This window comes from Maylandia zebra, linkage group LG4 (genome assembly GCF_041146795.1).
Source record: "Maylandia zebra isolate NMK-2024a linkage group LG4, Mzebra_GT3a, whole genome shotgun sequence".
NCBI classification, from domain to species: Eukaryota; Metazoa; Chordata; class Actinopteri; order Cichliformes; family Cichlidae; genus Maylandia; species Maylandia zebra.
Genome location: NC_135170.1, coordinates 35,781,659 through 35,800,658, shown reverse-complemented (window position 1 = coordinate 35,800,658; position 19,000 = coordinate 35,781,659). Strand labels below are relative to the sequence as shown.

The window sequence follows — 19,000 nt, the reverse complement described above, 5'->3', positions numbered from 1 at the left end:
TACACATCTGTGTGGTTACACAATGCCTGAGCTGACGGGGTGAGAGGCTGTGTTTTTAAGCCCCGACTCTTTAATTAAGCTTGTTTTCCAAACAGGTGTTTTTGTTCAGAAAGCAAAAACCTGTTTGTTAAAATGTGAAGTTTTATAACCGAGACTGTTTTAGGAAGTAAGGACATTAATACAACGGATTCTTAGACGTTTTTCAAGTTTTGAAAAGTGAGAAGTGTCATCATCTGACTTTTACAGCATAGTGAGGAGAGTATTTGAATGACACACAGTTTCAACTTTTCCCCCAACCTTCGAAAAACGTTGTCGCAGCGCTGAGATCAAACCCAGATCTCAGCTGTTTTCATCAATGTTCAGCTCTTTAATCCAGCCAAGGTTTGACACTTATGGTTTTGGCGTGGGCCAAACTGAAAAGAGTCAAACAACTCCTGTGCACGGGAGGCCAAAGAAACGCCGCACTTACTGGGCTGCTGTTGCTCGGCCTACTTTTTCATTTGGATTTCAGAGGTTTTCAGGCTGTGAGCGAGGAGCAGAGACAGAAGAGTCATACGCTGCACATCAGATCCAACGATATCATCTGTATCGTTACATCTGATGTGCAAACTCATTTAGAAATCAGAGCACTGAGAGTCTTCATGTTTTTATACTTCAGTGACGGCTCAGATGAAACGATTAAAAGCTAATTCTGCGGATTCAGTCTTCAAATTGTAAAGAAATGAAAGGCTACAAAAGCAGCGGGTAATGGCCCCGAACAGCCGAGCTGCAGACAGAAATGACCGATAATCACCTGAGGCTGCAATTACCAGATAACGTCTCTCTGTTCAGTCTGCTTTCATGGCTGTACTGGACCTCCATGGGATGAAATATAATATAAGTCTCTTTTATTTATGCAGCTTCAAATCACGGATGCATGTCAGAAGCTTAAAGCCAGAGACTGATGACTTAAGGAAAAGTTAAAGCTCCCGAAGCAACAAGACAGCAAAGTTTTACCTCTAAAGAATAAAACTTGTGTCAGCTAGAATTTATTATCCCAAATCCCTTTAAATCCAAGCAGATCACAGCTTTCTTTGTAAAGAAGGAAGCAGAGTGTTTGATGATGAAAAGTTTTGGAGTGGAGGATCCCGTTAAGGAGCCAGGACAAGGAGGTCACTGCTTCAGGAGGAACCGTGAGACGCCAGCTCGTGTTTCCCTCACAGGTTCATTCACAGCTTTGCTTCGGTGTTTTCCACACGTTTGCTCCCGAGCTCCGTAATCGAAGGCTTCCCGCTGCGTTCACCGTCCCGCTGTGCTGCAAACACACGTTTATCAGTACAGGGGGGCTCCATCATTTAGAAGACCACGCCACAATTCTCCACAGGACACTTCTGATTATGCTGCACTCTGAAGTCAAATGAAAAAGCAGCAGGACGATCACGTTGAAAGGAGCTGTTGCCTCTGTCATATGTTCTGTACGTCACGCATGTTGCCAACAGCCTGGAGGGCAGAGCACGCTGTATTCTGCTTCTACGTTCAGCTCAGATCCTTCAGTGATGTGCACCAACATGTTGGAGATCTTCTACCAGTCGCCAGAGGTGCCAGCAGGGTCAAGGCTGGAACGATTCAATCATTGGTCAGTCAGTCAGTGAGGGTCAGGACTGAACACACTGCTGTCCATCGTGGAGAACCCATCGTGGAGAACCCACCTGAGGAACGCTGCAGGAGATGATGCTGTTCTCTCTGCAGGTGAACACTCCTGTCAGGACAGACTCCACACATTTCTGGATCGCCCTTCATGCTGCTGTCTCTTCAGGTTTACACTCTATATATTTTTATTAATGCCGCTTGCACTACCACTCTTTCTCTCTTGCACAATCTCAGTGCACGCTACATCGTCTGCACAGTTCAGCATGAGTCTGATTTTTATCACTGCTATACATAAAAATTTGCACTACTGCATTATTAGTCTTTCACTTTACTATTAACAGTGTTGATTTTGTGAATTATACTATTTTATTCTGTATGCTGCTGTGGAAACAGTAACTTCTTCTTCAGACCAGCACAGTATCAGAGAATCAGTACAGACGGTGCTGCATCGTTGGACCCAGACAGACTATTTATTACTGCTGCCACTGTGACACCCTGTGACACCCTGTGATAATGTGTTTAAACATGTTTCAGCCCTACAAACCACAGCTTCTAACTGTGACTGCTGCAGTGAATGACAGCCTGGTCAGGGTTAGGTTTTCACTCAGTCGTGTGGTTGTTTCTCTCATGAACCATGACCGAGGACTTTCTAACTGCAGGGACTCACAACAAGTTTAAATAAGAAGCCACAGATATTCTGATGTCCGTGATCAGGCAACAGGCACGTGCAGGGGGGGGGGGTAGAGGGGCTTGAGCACCCGCCCCTTTCCTGATGGGTGCCCAAAGTGCCCTTTTGTTGAGGTAACCTTTTTAAAAAAAATTATTATTATTTTTTATGTGTGTGTGTGTGCGGAGTCCTGTCTGTGCCCCTCAACAATAATATTTAACTATTAATCACAGTTTTGCTAAATAAAAGGATCTGGCTTGCATCAGTCACATGATCACATTTAACCAATGATCACTCTTGACGGCAGAACGCGCTGGTTACGAGCCGGGAACGAGCTCACAAAGAGCACGCGCATTTTTAGCGGTCCGGAGCTGCAGGAGAAACACAAGTTAACTCAGAGACACAGACTGATGCGACAAACCCAGTAAGTAGGTGTACAGCGTGCACTGTAGTGTGTAGCACCCAGGAGTATCAGCTTATTACGTACACGTTGGTAAGCTGTCTTGTTGCAACTGACGAACTGAAACAAACGAGCGTGCTGTGTGTGCAGCAGCGCGACAACATTACCTGTCCTTTTATTAACTGCACAAGCAGTGCTGGTCACAGCTGCTGGCTACCTGTGTAAGGCTGTCATGGGTCTGTAGCTCTGTCACCGTTTTAGGGAATATATTTAGTTTTAAAGTATTTAGAACATATTTAGTTTTAAAGTATTTAGAACATATTTAGTTTTAGAGTAAGTTTCTGGGCATTTCCTGCCTTTCTGGAGGGATTATATTTCACTAAAAAATGATCTAATATGCATGTCCACATAATAATTATTATAATTATAATATATTAAAAAACACAAGCTGTATTTTAAAGAACATACATTAAGAAGCAGATTATATTAGATTTATATTTTAAATAAGACAAAATGTGGATTTTACAGCAGTAAAATGATTGTATCTCTACAGTTTAAACATGTAATAAGCTTTGCCCTGCACAGAGTGGATAGTGAAACACATGGAATCATCATAAATACATTATTTCATATTTATTACTTCCCCCTCCTCTTTGCTTTATTATTGTAGCTCTAGTAATAAATAATAATGTAAGGATTCTGGATCAGCACCATGATGCCCATAGTATATACAGTATTCTGAAGAAGGTCTAAAGTGTCACTGTGTGTGCGTGCATGTGTGTGTTTTATGTATATAGATTTTTTTAAATTATTACTCATGATATAACATTGTCCAGACATGGCTGGTAAGGACATGAGGAGGAAACAGCAGAGCTGTGTGAGGCTACTAAAGGCAGGGCTATAACATTTTTCTGTCATCATTTTATTATAGATTAAGTGCTGGAGTTGTTAGGTGTGGACAATTAGATTATAGTTTATTGCAATAGCAAGTTGTGCCTTGTTCTCAGATAGACAGCAAGTGGAGAGTGATATATGAAATGATGGGATGGAAGGAAGAAGAGAAGCAAAGAGTGATTCACAGGCAGAGCCTAAATTATTTCTCACAGTTTTTTGTGTCCTTATGGTTCCAAGCGCTGTCACCAATCTTTGCATTTTGTTATTATCTCATGACACTTGTTTAATCAGCTACCATCTCTCCTGTGGACTTTTTAATGTCTACAGTCTCAGATCAACACAGCCCTGCCCTTCCCATATTAGATTCTTGATGAATGTGTGTTGTTGTTATTCAGCCTGGTTCAATGTGCCCCTTTTTAACTTTGGGCACCCGCCCCTTTAAACCTCTCTGCACGGCCCTGTCAGGCAAGTGGGGAGTCTCAGTATGGTCTGAATCTTTGTCATTGCTCTTTTATTTACTTGATGGTAGTTTTCACCAGTGTTGGGTAAGTTACTTTAAAATAGTAACTTAGTTACATTACTAGTTACTTCTCTCAAAAGTAACTCAGTTACTTCAAGTTACTCGTTACTTTCAAAGTAACTAGTTACTAGGGAAAGTAACTTTGGTTTTACTCAGAATTCTCTTGTTAATGTGTTGCTCCCATAACTTTGCCAGTCTTCTAGCTTGCTTACTTGCCACAGTGCACTGTGCCACCTACCAATAGAAAGAAAAAGATAATGTGCATATTTCCACGAGAGAAACCCCACGCCTGGACCGTCATTGACTGCTGCCATGATTCTAGCCTACGTCACAGCGTCATGTGTGCCTTTTACATCCAACACAAAAACTGCAGTCGTGGTGCTTTCGATTGTACTCAGAACTCGGAAATTCTGCCTTCTGAATAGGAAGATGTAGGAAACACCAGACTGCAGATGAGCTGCATACAGGGCTGGACTGGGACAGAAAATTGGCCCGGACATTTTGACTAGAGACCGACCCACCATTATAGGAAAAATCATAAAGCCTTTGAATGAAAACAAACACTGTTGTGACAGTGATGTACACTGTTCTGATGGTATATATGCATCAATCTATCAATCGTTTGTTATAAGATTCAGATAATTATTTAATAACAGCCAGACATTTTAAATGAGAATAAGAAAGAAAAGTATTTCTTTGTGCCCCCCTCTCCCTGTTAATGCCCTACCTGCCCCCTGGCAACACTTTGCTAGACCCGCCCCTGCACAGTTACCAGCTGTCAGCTACTTAGAAAAGGATCCTGGTGTTATTTGTCTCTCAGAAACAGTTCATAACTTCAACTCATTCATGTCACCTAAAAGGTAAACCTGTTTCTCCATCACCTGTTCAGCTCTGATGGTTCAGTAAGGACATCTCCTGGTTTCATCTTCATGTTTCCCTCTCACCACATATCCAAACCGACATCATGACCAGCAGCTTTACAGCTGTGGCTCCAGCAAACATCAGCTGATACTAGAAATTAATATTAAATAAATTCTAACAACAGCTGATCAAGCTTAAACGTGCTGCTGTTGTTTAGCGCGACATCCGCTGGTTTCCTCTTTCTGGCGCAAAGTCAGCGATAAACAAACAAGAGAGACGATCAGCTGATCATTGATCAGTTTCATGACTGAAGTAGAAACAGGAGAGGGAGGGGAGAGAATGAGAGAAGAAGAGGCAGCTGTGCAGCGTAAACACAGAATAACTCCAGCTTTGTGTCTTTTTCATTGTAGCTGAATTACGGGACAAACTGTTCCTTTTCACCTCAATAAGAAACGCGTAATATTTTCTCTGAATACCAGACGGGACGGTTGGCAACTCTAATAACTTATGAACAAAATAAAGTTCAACATCATTAACATCATAGCACCACCCAGCTGTATAGAAACTCCGTCATGCTAGCTAGCACGCAGTACGGAAAAAGTCAGAATAACGAAAATAAACTCCACCTACACTTGGTTCATATCTGACCCAGAGAGACTGCAGGTCATAACTTCTTACCTGAAGTTCAGTTCACACTTGGACCGGCGGCCGCCTCGGGTCTCTTTTCCTGCTGGCCTCCACCATTTGCTAATGTTACTGAATCTGTGGAAGCTCCGCGATGCCACCACACGAAGTAACGAGTAACGACCCTATCTAAATCCCAGTAACGACTAACGCGTTCCTGGTTTTGGCATAATAACTAGTTACCGTGCTCGTTACCACAATGATAACGTAGTTACTGTAACGCGTTACTTAATAACGCGTTAGTCCCAACACTGGTTTTCACTCTGTGATTTTATGAATAATGTTAGGCACACGCTGTCCTGGGTCGCTGATCCAGTGCTTTGTGTTCTGGTGTTTCCAGAGTGACTCCTAGTTCAGTTTTCCATAGTGGCTCTGGTTTCGTCCCCTTACTGTTTTGCTTGTGTGTTGTCGGCAGTGTTTCCTGTTTGTCAGTCTTGTTGTCATGTCCCGTCCATTATTCGTCTCAGTGTTCGGTCTTTAGCACAAGTTCATGTCTTGTCTCTGCAGTGCTGCGTTTGGGTCCAACCTCTGCTGGCACACAGCTGGACCCTCACACCGACATCAGATTATGGACACTGAGAGTTAATTTCTGGGTTTTTGTTTGCAGTGTAAATTATTTCAACATGCACCACTAAAAATCTGGGGCATGTTTTTACCTTCATCAGGGGTAAAACTTATTTACCAAATCACAGCTTGTGGTTTTGTAGAGCAACTTGCTATTTGTCCATGTTAGCTTAGTGTTAGCCATCATCAGCCAGAATAAAGATGGCTGAGGCTCATTTGTCATTTAAACCCAAAAGTCTTTCTGATGTTTACTGTAGTTTTTTACGATGGCTTCATTCACTACAACAAGCCTTTTTTGGCTGCAGCTGTTTATCTGATAACTCTGACAAACTGCTTTATTCACAGCAGCTCGCTGTGCGCTCTTTGCTGTTGTCTCTGACTCTGTGAAGGACTGATTCAGTCCAATCAGACTGTTAGAGGCAGCCAGAGAGTCGGGGAAGGATCTTGATACAATATTGGCAACAAAAAGTGTTTGAAAGCTGCGAAAAGCAGCAAAGACAACATTTAATTTCATCTTGGTGCAGCTTTTTGCTCCGACAGCTAAACTAATGAAATGTGACAACTGAGCTTCATATGTGAATGTCAGGATGTAAGAGCAGCTGATTAATGGCTGTGAGCATAATTGCTCTGAAATGAGATGTGATGAATTATCCCCAGTGTGTGTTTGTCACACACGCAGATATAAACACAGACCTGAGCGTCTTCCTGTGCATGTCTTCCTCTGTGATGCCGACATAAGTGAGCGTTTCATTCCACACTGGATTCAGGGAGTTACGGATCGTCCTCGTTTTCAGCTTATTGGCCTGAAGGACACACACACACACACACAGAGATATTAGTAATTACTAACACAGTTTGACATTTCATTTCAGCAGCTCTGCACAGAAGTTCAAACAGTGCAGAAAATGTGTTTAAACCTTTTTAAGCTCAGGTATGAATCTCATTAAAGACTGAATTCGTGGCTGCGTCGCTTCAAGACAAAAGTCAAATAAAAATAAGATCCCATCAACAACAGGACGAAAGGAAAAACAGGTCAGAGAGAAGATTTTCTTTTTCACACCAGAGCCAAGATGGAGATAAACTTTAATGTTATTTGGGGACCCAGACAGTCATTGCTGTCTCCTCACAGCAATAAACTCAAGTTCACAAAGATTGCACAATTAATAAAGCAAAAATCAAAGCATCACTTCAGCGAAGGTGCCGGAAACCCGCCGAGAGACTTAACTAGCATCAGGATAAAAGTCAATCCGTCCTCAGTATTTTTACACATTGCTCGTGTCAGGAGGAGGATTTCGTTTCATGGCTTTGAAACGGCTTCTGAAAATCCTGAAATGAGCCGAAGCCAAAAATGTGCTGCCAGCACCACCACTGAACCGTGGACGCTACATTTCAGGCGCTCACAGGCGGCTTTACGTAAACACAGAGGCCACGAAACCAGAATAAAATCACTTTTTACATATTTCAGCTGACTGTATCATGTTCTTCTCATTTCCAGCTGCATATTTTTATTCTTAGAGCAGTTTTGCATCGTTGACTGCTCAAAGTGAAGCGCTCTCACACAAAATAACCTCCGTGGGAAACAAAACCTTGTGACACTTTTTTGAACATGATCAACTTTGTCAAACTGATGTCAGTTTGATTTTCTGAAGCATGGATATTAAAAGGTAACAGTCACGTGATTCCAGCCTCCTAACTTCCTGTAACTTCCTGTAACTTCCTGTCTTTGACACGACAGCGCTGAGTGTCCCCAACAGCTTCTGTAGTCTAACTGTTCATAATGGTAAATGAATAGTTATTAATAACTAAGCTCGACTTTTTGAACCTGAATAATCAGATTTGACCAATCAGACCACGAGGTCGACTTTTCTTCACGCTGAGGATGAATTTTATCCAAAAACAACATGTTTGGTGTTGTTTGTTACACAGGAAGTTCAAAAACGTCCCACTTTGTCAGAACGCACTCGGTGTGACCCGACGGCCGCTCTGACCGCGTCTACAGCACACCACCAGTCGGGCCTACAGTGGTGCATGTCTGCATGTCTGAGTTTGAAGCTTGAAGTGAAGCGCTGTGAATACTGTACTGATGCGCTGAACACTGACTTCATTATTAGAACCTGACCGTGTTTTATGTGAACGCCGTTGTAACGGCAAATATTTGAGAGGAAATAAGAAAAAGCAGAAAAATAAATCTGGTCGGTCTGTGGCTGTACGAGCAGAGTGGCACCTTTACCTCCGGCTCATCAAAATGCAGAGAGAAAATAACAATGAGTCAGTGACACCGATGTTACCCAAGCTGCTAAAAAAAACAAAAACTCAACTCGACCAAATCTGGTGTGAGAGAAATAAACAACATCCCCCATATGGAAAAGATAAATCTTATAAAGTTTGTATCTGTCTTGTGTGAAACTTGTATGAAAAGCATACAGGAGTGAAAACAGATATAAGATCCCTTAAAAATTATATAAATGAAACTTGTATGTTTTGGATACTTACTAAAACAATGTATGAAAGTAATGAGAAAGTGGCCACTTTCATGAGTAATCACATATAAGTTTTTACTATTTCTTTTCCATATAGGCCATTTTAAGCAGCAGGAAGTGACACAGAGGTCAGAGGGCGATGCTTCGTCCTCTTATTTGTTCAGTTACACTAGCTGTGCTGCGCACCTCTCTGTAGGTGTTTGCTCCGCCCACAAAGTTCCCGTTTTCATGTGTAGAAACACGTCCGTCGACTGTTCATTTTCTGCTGATGCTACTTCATCCTCACGCTGGAGAGAATTTCACTTGTTCCTTTATCCAGCAATGAAAACGAAACAAGCGCCGAGCAAACAGTTTGCACTTTGGTCAAACTAGTGACATGAAAGAAAACAATTTATAACACATAAGATTCTTTTTAGGAGTTTCTAACCTGCCCACAGTGGTTTAGACTCAAGCCCGTCTTTCATGATGAAGGCTGTCGTGTCCTTCAAAGGGTCCAGTTTGGCTTTACTGTGAAACTGTTCCAAACAAAATCTTTAATTCACGCTGATGTTCGTGTGGGATGAACTGTTGTAACAGAGTCATCATCTTTACTTACGTTACAGCACCTCTGTGTGGCTTCCCCTAACACAAAGTCGAACGTCAACAGCAACTTTGTTCTAGATAAGCAGATAGGGCTGCGCGATATGACCAAAACCTCATATCCCGATATCAGACATCTATCGTCCGATAACCATATAAATCACAAACATGTAACATTTTCTGTAAATTCTGTGAATCTCGGGCAGCTCGACTTGCTTGACGTGTTTCCAGCTGGGCATCATGTAGCTGGAGTCGAGTGTTTTAACCGATGCATGAAAGGACACATTTTTAGACATGAGTTGTAACGGCGCCGTTTTCTTTGTATTTATTACACGGCGTGCTGCGGGGAAAAGCTGTTCTAATGTTTGAGTCTAAGGTTTATTTTTTAGCACCCGGCGGCTCTTTTTTACTTCTCATCCGTAAATAATCTGCTCTTTCACATGATTCAGTTTATTTTGAAAAGTCTCAACAGGATCTTGAGCTTTATTGTGAAAGGTTTATGTGGAACATAAACAAGCGGACACGCGATGCTGTTATCGTCGTTGTTGCTAACGACAACGCATAAAAACAGGCGCTTGTCCGTCTGTAGTGTGGTTATATTAAATATAAGAGGAAGAGAGAACTTTATTAATATAGCCACTACAGTGACATCAGAACCATGAACAAATATTAATGTAAACAGTTTATTTTGAGACACCACAAAACAAACGATAGCGTGAAATGCAACGAAAGACGTTTTTATATCGTCATCAGATATATATCGTTATATCGAACAGCCCTATAAGCAGAAGTATGTGTAGCATCTGCAGGAAGGTTATTATCCCTTCAGCTGTTTCGTCAGGGCACTGATGTCTCCGTGTGCACATCTCTCCAAACACAGCAGGATCTAAAGGACGAGTAGTGTCTGATAGTCTGGGATGTTGAATTAGTCGGTACACTCAAATCTTGCCCTCGCCATGTTTCACTGGTATCACTGGTATAACCCTGTGGTATCGATCACAAAGAGGGCGACGAGCCGGCAGGTAGCAAAGTATGAAAGTGAAAGCATGAAATCTCAGAGATTAGTGCCGTGGTGAAGCAAGATGTCAGAGGAAAACAAGACAGAGGCAAAAACACCAGAGACACACGGTGAAAAATACTTTCAAAATAAAACAGGAAGTAAAGCATTTCTCATGAAGGTTTCTAACAGAGTGAAGTGATCTGGAGGCATCTGCAGTCATAACAACATTAAGATGACCTCCTTCACCTGAGGATACTCTGGAGCATCCTTACAAGCATCCTTCAGTTACTGCCACTAATGAGTCATCAGTCATTTTTGCCATCACCCACTGTGGAATGATGGGAGGTCAGCTGAGTGTTTCCTCTTTTTCTTTCCCTTCCTGAGAAGTGCTGTAGTGCTCCTCATCAAGCTCATGCTGGAAACATGAGGCACAGCCTGCAGGTCAGAAACACCTGAACACTCAGTGGGACTTTCTTCTTCTTTCAACTGGAGCTTTTGAGGTCCACACAGTCTGCCTCCATCCTGCCCAATCCCAGCGTCCCGCTCTGTCACACCAACCCTCTGTGGTTATGAACGGTCTCTCACCTTACAGGCTCCGGGCAGCAGGTGCAGTTTGACGTACGGGTCAGCTAAACCGTTGAAGTCCATCGGCTTCAGACCCTGCAGATAACAGAAGCAAGTGAGCATATCATTATTATTATTTGATGTTTCATTGCATCCAGATTACAATCACGAAGATGGCGAGAGGAACGTCACGGCAGGTACAGCTATCCTCTACTTGAACCGTGAGACTAACCCAGGAAAGGTTATAAAAACTATCATAATAATAAAGTTAAGAGAGGAAGTGAAATATGTCACCTGGAACGTATCATTAGAATAAATACAGAATCAGAACAGGAACCCAAAACCAAGAATTCCCACTTTACTATAAATCCAGCCGCTATAACCTGTGATTCCTGACATTTTCTCCACATCTTCTCCGGCTGTTCACATCTCAGGAGTATAAAAACTAAAAGAGGCGACAGGACAGATGATTTTTCCACACGGGCAGATGAAACACTTGATTTGAATCTCTTGACCTCATCAGTGGGAGCAGATCATCGTGACAAATTGCTCCTAAATCTCTTTCAACAGCTTTGACATTTGCAGTGCCGGCAGACGAAGCGATTTCTCCTTCTGTGCATATTCCCCTCCACCCCCACCCACAGCATTTTTAATGAGACCGAGGCACCACACAGAATCTGACCTTCCACATCTACCTGAAATACAATCCAGTGTCACAAGTGACAGCTATGATACCTCGAGTTTCAATTACATGTACTTTTGTTCATCAGTGTCAGACATCCAGTTTCATTTGAATGGTGTGAGCAGTTAGTTGGTTCAGCCACAGTCGTTCACGTGGACGCATGGCGTTTGTGTCTGACTCTCCTACAGCTTTGAGTTTGGGCTCCAGCAGCTGAAGCTGAAAAACCTGCAGTTCCTCTAATAATAATAATAATAATGGATTGGATTTATATAGCGCTTTTCAAGGCACCCAAAGCGCTTTACAATACCACTATTCAGTCACTCTCACATTCACACACTGGTGGAGGCTACAGTTGTAGCCACAGCTGCTCTGGGGCAGACTGACAGAAGCCAGGCTGCCATATCGCGCCATCGGCCCCTCTGGCCAACACCAGTAGGCGGTAGGTGAAGTGTCTTGCCCAAGGACACAACGACCAGGACAGAGAGCCCGGGGATCGAACCGCCGACCTTCCGGTTACAGATGCGCTTCCCAACCCCCTGAGCCACGGTCGAACAGTGTTAATGTTCACATGTATAAACCTACAAGAGCGACTCGCTGCACCCGCCAGAGGTCCCGTGTCCACGGCAACATCGGGTCAGAGCTGGATCGTGTTTGAATAATGTGGATTCACTGCCCGCACAAAAAGCTGCTTCTTAATGTTTCTATCAAATATTTAACCTTAGAATTGGTGGATTATTCTGCTGAACGTTTCTGGCAGCGGTTACCAGGCGTGTCTTTTATTTGCTGATGTTAAAGGTGTTAAATAATTCTGAGCTTTCCCTCGTCCCTGCAGAAAGAAATGTGTGCACACAGCAGGGAGCGCCGAGTTAATCCACCTGCTCGAATCTTAAACTGCTCCTTCATCTGCTGCAGAAATGAGTCGATGCCAGGAGGGAAATCACCGACATTCAAGTAGGTACTCAAATTAAGAAAACAGCAGAGGAAACAAAGGATACAGCAGGTGCTCAGATTATCTCCCATCCCTCACGAAATGAAGCAATTTCATTCTCACATGTGTTTCTATTAGTGTTGCACTGCAGAGCGAGAGCAGCGCCGACTGCATCAATGTCACGGTGATCTAAGAGGGAAGGAGAGGACTTTGCCTCTGTGCTCGAAGCGGCTCGTGTTGATCTCTGCTTCATTAAAATCTGAAGACTTTGCAGCTTCAGGACACAAACCATACATGACAGGAACAGCTTTGAGCTCCAACAACTTTCTGTCACCAGCTGTGGAGCACGAAGTGTGATTCAGTAATGGGACCAGATTCTTTTCATTTGTATTAAGTGTTCAGAATTCGACTGTAGTTCATTATGACCTAAAGTTAGCTTCCTCCGTGTACATTAAACAAAGCTGAATCTGTTGTTTTTGTGATGCTTTTACTTTTTCATTTCCTTTTCATTTGTTGGTTTGTTACAGGAAGCGATTAAACATCCCCAGTTAGATTTAAGCACTCGGATTCAGGCATCACACGGTGCCCCCTGAACCTTCAAACATACGCATGTGGCAGAAGGGAAACTTCCAGCTCGTCTAAGAAATGAAAGAGTTCAGATAAACAAACAGCGGTTATCTTTCTCATGCCAGGGTCATGGCTTTGCCTTCCAGCACGACAACCAGAAACGTGCGTTTGGTCATCACGTTGGTCTTGTGGTGAAGAACAACCTCCAGAAGACCAAAGTGACTGATGGGCTTCAGCCCCACTGATGGTGAAAACACCATCAAACCTGGAGGAGCTTCAGAGATGCTCAGGACTGGTGAGGAGACGTGTGTGAGAACCGCTGCAGCTCGTAGCACAAAGGACGACCGATGGCATCGTTCTCCTGGTTTTTGTTCCTGTGCAAAGTGAAATTATGGATGCATCCAAAATAAAACTGGGACGTTTGGAAATTTGTCGGGGAAACAGTTTGTGAGAGGTGCACTCGTGTCCTCATGTGTAACACGGGCAGAGAGCCGAGTAGAAAAAATGCCGTTTTTTGAATTTGCTGAAATCTGTTTCTGGTTCTTTGAAGCTAACTTTGGTGTGACTAATGAAAAGCTTTTTGTGAAATACAAACACTTTTGAGTTGTTTATTTAATGAGAACAAAGAGTTTATTCTCACTGTGAAATATAAAGCCAGCAGCCCGAGGGGACGAAACAAACCTGCTTCAAACAAACGGTCTCTGGACAGATAAACAAGGTAAAGGCAGGAGGTGAAGCGACTGCGCCATAATTCAGATCAAGCTGTCACAGCAGAGTCCAATTTAAGTGTCACAAACAACAAGAGGGAGACAAACGGAGGCTGTAAAGAGACGACGGGCTGCAGTCAGAGCAGGTTCAGCTCCCCACACTCTGGATCTGTGCATGCACACTGAGACAGCGGTGCATGCAGCACACGCCAACATGCAGGGAGGAGAAATCTCTTTAATATATGCTGCGTTTGTGCAGGTTAGCAATGCTGAACAGCCTCAGCAGTGTGCGCACGGCGACAGCAAACAAACACGTCTCCATCATATTTGTGTTTGTAATGATGGGAGACGCCTCTCAGAGGTTCTCTGAGACAGACAAAAATAACCTTTCATTTCTTTCCTCCCTGAAAATAACTCTTTAGATCCACTTTTTTTATAAACACCTAAAACTTCATAGACATTTTTTGTTGATGTCTGAAGGCATCAAACACCGACCCATCACTTCCTGGACTCCACAGCCTACTGTGGTTTGCAAATCCCACTTTATAAAGCTTCATAGAGGGTGGAGTGTTATATCCCAGTAACATGCAAGTAAAATACTAGAATTCCACTCAGCACACCTGGAGCTCAGGCTTCTTGAACAGTTAGTACAATAACCTCACAGCTGCCATATTACGGGTCAAATAATGTCATTATTATAATTTGAAGGCTCCAACAGCACAAACACAGACTGGAGGTCCAGGTCAGATGAAGCTAGCAGACAGCTACAGCCACCTGTGTCAGCTACAGAGGCCACGCCCCTAATAATGCAAACATGGAGCCAGGCTATAAAGTGTTGGAGCCTCTAGTGGACGTTAGAGGAACTGCAGATTTTGGTTCTTTAGCCCTGTAAAGCTGATGCTTGTTGATGTTTCAGTAAAATCAGCACCAAAAAGTTTCTGCTGGGACGTCTGCAGTAACTCCACTTCATCCTCACGGAGCTGCTGTCAGGACATGTAACATTTGATATTAATTGCAACCCATTCAAACTTCATTTTAATCAATTTGTAATGCAGATGGACCCATCTGCATTCTGAAAAAGGTGGTGTAGATTAGCAGCTGTCAGATCTTTAGGAACACCCCGCTCTGGATACATGGATCAAAGGTGGAGCTGTTGGATGGGGTGGTTTGGCCACACTGAGCGCAGTAGTTATCAGGAAGAGAATAAAATAGAGAATAAGAGTTTTAATAAATATTCCTGATTTTTCCCATCTTCTGCCACAAGCTGGACCCAGATAAGTTTGCTCCCTCTCTGTGGGCTCGTGCTGAGGGTGGGGATGTCTTTCAGCTTCAGCTCTCTCTTCATGACGTCTCAAGCCGAGAGTCTGAAATCACTGTCTTGGTGTAAGATGTGCGAAACCAGGAGTACCAGATGCTCGTAGCGATTGTGATTGATGGCTCGTTAGACAGAGCTGGATGATTCTTCTCTCACTCTCAGAAGGACCATAATTTACAAAATGCATTCAATGTTTTATTCAGACTTGTGACCGAGCCCATAAACCCATCAGGAGAGTGTTTACTGAGGTCACAGAGGAAGTCATGTGTCTTCTGCACAACCAGGAATCTTTTTGCATCTGACAGAGTCGCCTCCTGTTTGACATTAGTAAGAATTACAGCTGTCGCAGTCAGACGCAGAGGCGACGCCATCTTTTGTAACATCTGTGAACAGTCATGGTGAGCTGTGAGATGATTCTCCGAGCAAGCCTGACGGATGAGAACCCAAAACAAGGTGCGGTGTAACCTGTGCCAGGTACAGGCAGGCCGTCACACGTCTACCATAAGGAGGAGTGATCTTTGGTGAAGAGCCAGATTCTCCATAAATACACAACAATATGCATCCTTTCCTGGCCTGTCCTCCCGGGCTTTAAGCAGGACTGTCTGTGGCGCTCAAATAACTCAGAGGAACGACTCAAAAACAGGAAATGGTGTGATGTGATGGCTTTAAAGCCAGGAATGAATCCCACGTGGTGTGAAGGAGAAAAACCTTCAAACATTTTGCAGCTGAAGGGATTTTAAAAAGAAGAGAGGTCAAAGATTTCAGCGAGCCGATGTCAGACACGGCTGGACAATTATGCAAAACGCCTACGAGGAGGTATTTTGGTTAAAGTGGGCGACGCTTGTACCTGGTGCCAGCGGAGTAGTACGTTTAGTCTGTCAGTCTGATGTTTGTAGTGATGTGTATCGCTGCTGATATTCAAAGAAAATGTCAGATAACCTGAGGAACAGTTTTAAAAGGGACGAATTACACGTTGTTTTTCATAATGACACTTTGAGGTAAAACCTCAGTGAAACCAAATGCATCCTGATGTAAAACAGCAGAAAACGTCATATGTTTCATCTCACTTTAGGCTGTTTGCTGGATATAGCACACGGCACGCCCATCAGCATCACTTTGGTGACTCCAGCTCGACGCCTGCTCTTCACACCAAACACGGGTCTCCAGCCCGAGGCTCGGCCGCCTCTTATCTCACCTCCTCCTGACTCCTGACACCTGCTCTGGGACTGTTACTGGGTCAACGACGAGCTGAGGATGCACGCATCGTTTTCCTGCAGCTTCCTCAGATCCATAATCAGAGATTACTCTCGCTCCTCAGCAGCAGCACCCAGACGAATAAAAGTGTGTGAGTGAAATTTACTGACCAAATAACAATCTGTGCAGCAGACCCACGGGTCCAAGTAGCTCAATAAATCTGAATTTGCACAGAAATACTATTAGAGCTCATATTTATCTTTGACAGCACAGCCTTCATTATTCTTCACTCTGTGGAGGGAATCTAATTCGTAGCAGTTCATGAAACTAGAGCAGATTTAATTTATGATGAGTGGTGAAAATCCACAGCTGAGAGCAGACTTTAATTATTATTATATAACATAGTTCCCTGTGTTTAATCTGCTTTATGCAACTTTCTCATATATCATGATTATTATTATTATTACTCTTATTGGATTATAACTTGTCTTAAAAAAGCTAAACAAAGTGATTTTCACGTGAAGGGCTCAGGGCGGATTTTTCTTTAAAATCCTGGGATCCTCCTTAAACGTGTCTTTCATTCCTGATATGAAGGTTTATGAAATATACTGAAGTTACTGCACAACGTAAATCAGCTGATCGGTTTTACTCCATATGGGCTGTATGCTTCCTGTTGCATGAAAACAGAGAAGAAGAGCGTGTCGGTGTCTGCAGAGCGTCCTCACCTTGGCCCGCAGCACGGTGCAGTGCAGCTTGTTGGAGCTCTGCTCGTACCTCAGCTCGAACTCCAGCGTTCCCAGAGCAGCTGGGGAATCATCGCAGGCAGAGGGAGGAAACAGACAACATCCATGATTCATGAAAGAAAACATGATTACAAGCCTCGCGTCAACAAGCGCAAGAGATCAAAACTGTTAGATTTAATTGAAAGCATGCAAGAGAACAGAGAAACATGTCAGGCATGTCATGCAATCAGAAGATGGGAATCCAATTCGGAGGAGAGCGCACGTGACTCACAGTCTTCCTACAAAGAAGAGCAAACATTCACAGCCGTGCACGTGTAACAGGGCACACACGCTCGCTCAGATAACACGTATGATTCACACTAACACATCACTGCTTACATAACTAACCGCACTCATACGCTAACTCTGAGCTGCTGTGTGTAGCGGACGAACGGCTACGTTACTCTGCTGCACGGTGAACGAGAGCGGCCTCTGCCACGTCCTGGTTTTTCTTCTTCACTGAGTGAACCTCGCGGCTCAGGGCCGCTGTGACTGAACATTTTAATGTTCAAATGACAGAAAGACATGAAAATGACTGCAGAGGCCACAGGACGAGATGGCAGTCACAGTAACACAAAGAAAAAGAAAATCAAACACAAAGGCGTGATTTTGGCATTAAGTTCATTTCTATGGAGCCCCTCTGATGACATGGTCGAAAAAAGAAATAAATTGTGGCCACGAAATACTATTTCGAGGACACGAAATAGGTCTAACGTGGCAACGAAACAGATAACCTGCGCACATCATATTGATACAATTCCTGGACAGCTGCGTAGAGACATAAGCATGAGAGTAGGCTAAACCTATACACCGTGGACAGAGACAGTATGATGAAGTTTTATTTTAGGCTGGGGATGAGCTACAAATGCATTTTGAAAAGCCTGCAATGCAAGGAACCATTATTACGGAGAGACATTTAAACAGGATACTGCGAGCCCAGTTGCTTTACAGATGTACGTAGGACCTGGATTTTATTGTCAACCAACTGCAAGGGCCTGAAGGATCACGGTTATCGGTCAAGTGTTTCGTGCCCACAAATTAGCATTTCATGCTCACGAAATAGTATTTCATGGCCACAATTTATTTATTTTTTGGACCATGTCGTCAGAGGGGCTCCGTACATTTCAGTCTTCTGATGAAAATGTTTTAGTTTTACACAGTTTCAATTCAGGTAATCAGGTAAACTCCCAACACACAGTGATCAGGACCGAGTCAGGCCACGGGCAGGTTGTACAGGACTTTGTGGGTTGTTGTGATGAGTCCTTCGTTTCATTAAAGGCGTCAAAATCAAAAGACGTGATTATTGATTTTGGGAAGTCTTATAGCTCATCAGCCGCTGTCATTAAAGATACTGAGATTGTGCAGAGTGTGAGCCTGCGATTCGCTGTTTGGTAACATGACTCTGAAGAACAAGAACCAGTTGGGAGTTTTGCTATAAACTGCCAGAAAACTGTCAGGGCCTGTGGCCATGTATAAGTTAACAACGCGTGCTGAGGAAGGCTCGTGTTCAGTTTGACTCGCTCGTTGCCTTCGAGTTTCACCTGCGAGGTCGACCAAAAAGACTCCAGGTTTCTTTTATCCCGACTGCGACTCGTCTCCTTAATGGCAAATAATCCAAATAACTGTCGTGTGGCTTTTTATAATAATAATGGATTGGATTTATACAGCACTTTTCAAGGCACCCAAGGCGCTTTACAATTCCACTATTCATTCACACACTGGTGGAGGCTACAGGTGTAGCCACAGCTGCCCTGGGGCAGACTGACAGAGGCGAGGCTGCCATATCGCGCCATCGGCCCCTCTGGCCAACACCAGTAGGCGGCAGGTGAAGTGTCTTGCCCAAGGACACAACGACCCGGGAATCAAACCGGCAACCTTCAGATGCGCTTCCCAACCCCCTGAGCCACAGTCGCCCCGTGCTCATTTCATCATCACCATCACTTTTATTTATTCTTATTGTTGCCTTTGCTGCTAAACTAATTT

General features: G+C 43.6%; 1 protein-coding gene and 1 long non-coding RNA gene across 2 annotated transcripts in view; one reads left to right on the top strand and one right to left on the bottom strand.

The window, feature by feature from the left end:
• Positions 1-19,000, bottom strand: part of doc2a (double C2-like domains, alpha) — a 67,928-nt gene that overhangs the window by 31,365 nt on the left and 17,563 nt on the right. The window contains exons 3-5 of the mRNA XM_024802169.2: positions 16,961-17,040; positions 10,864-10,938; positions 6,913-7,022 (exon numbers count right to left, since the gene is read on the bottom strand). Of these exons, the coding sequence (XP_024657937.1) occupies positions 6,913-7,022; positions 10,864-10,938; positions 16,961-17,040 (265 nt within the window). The remainder of the gene's footprint in view (positions 1-6,912; positions 7,023-10,863; positions 10,939-16,960; positions 17,041-19,000) is intronic.
• LOC143418419 (uncharacterized) lies at positions 2,606-13,045 on the top strand. The gene is made up of 3 exons (XR_013098435.1): positions 2,606-2,720; positions 12,357-12,475; positions 12,591-13,045. It is a non-coding gene; the product is annotated as an uncharacterized LOC143418419 (long non-coding RNA).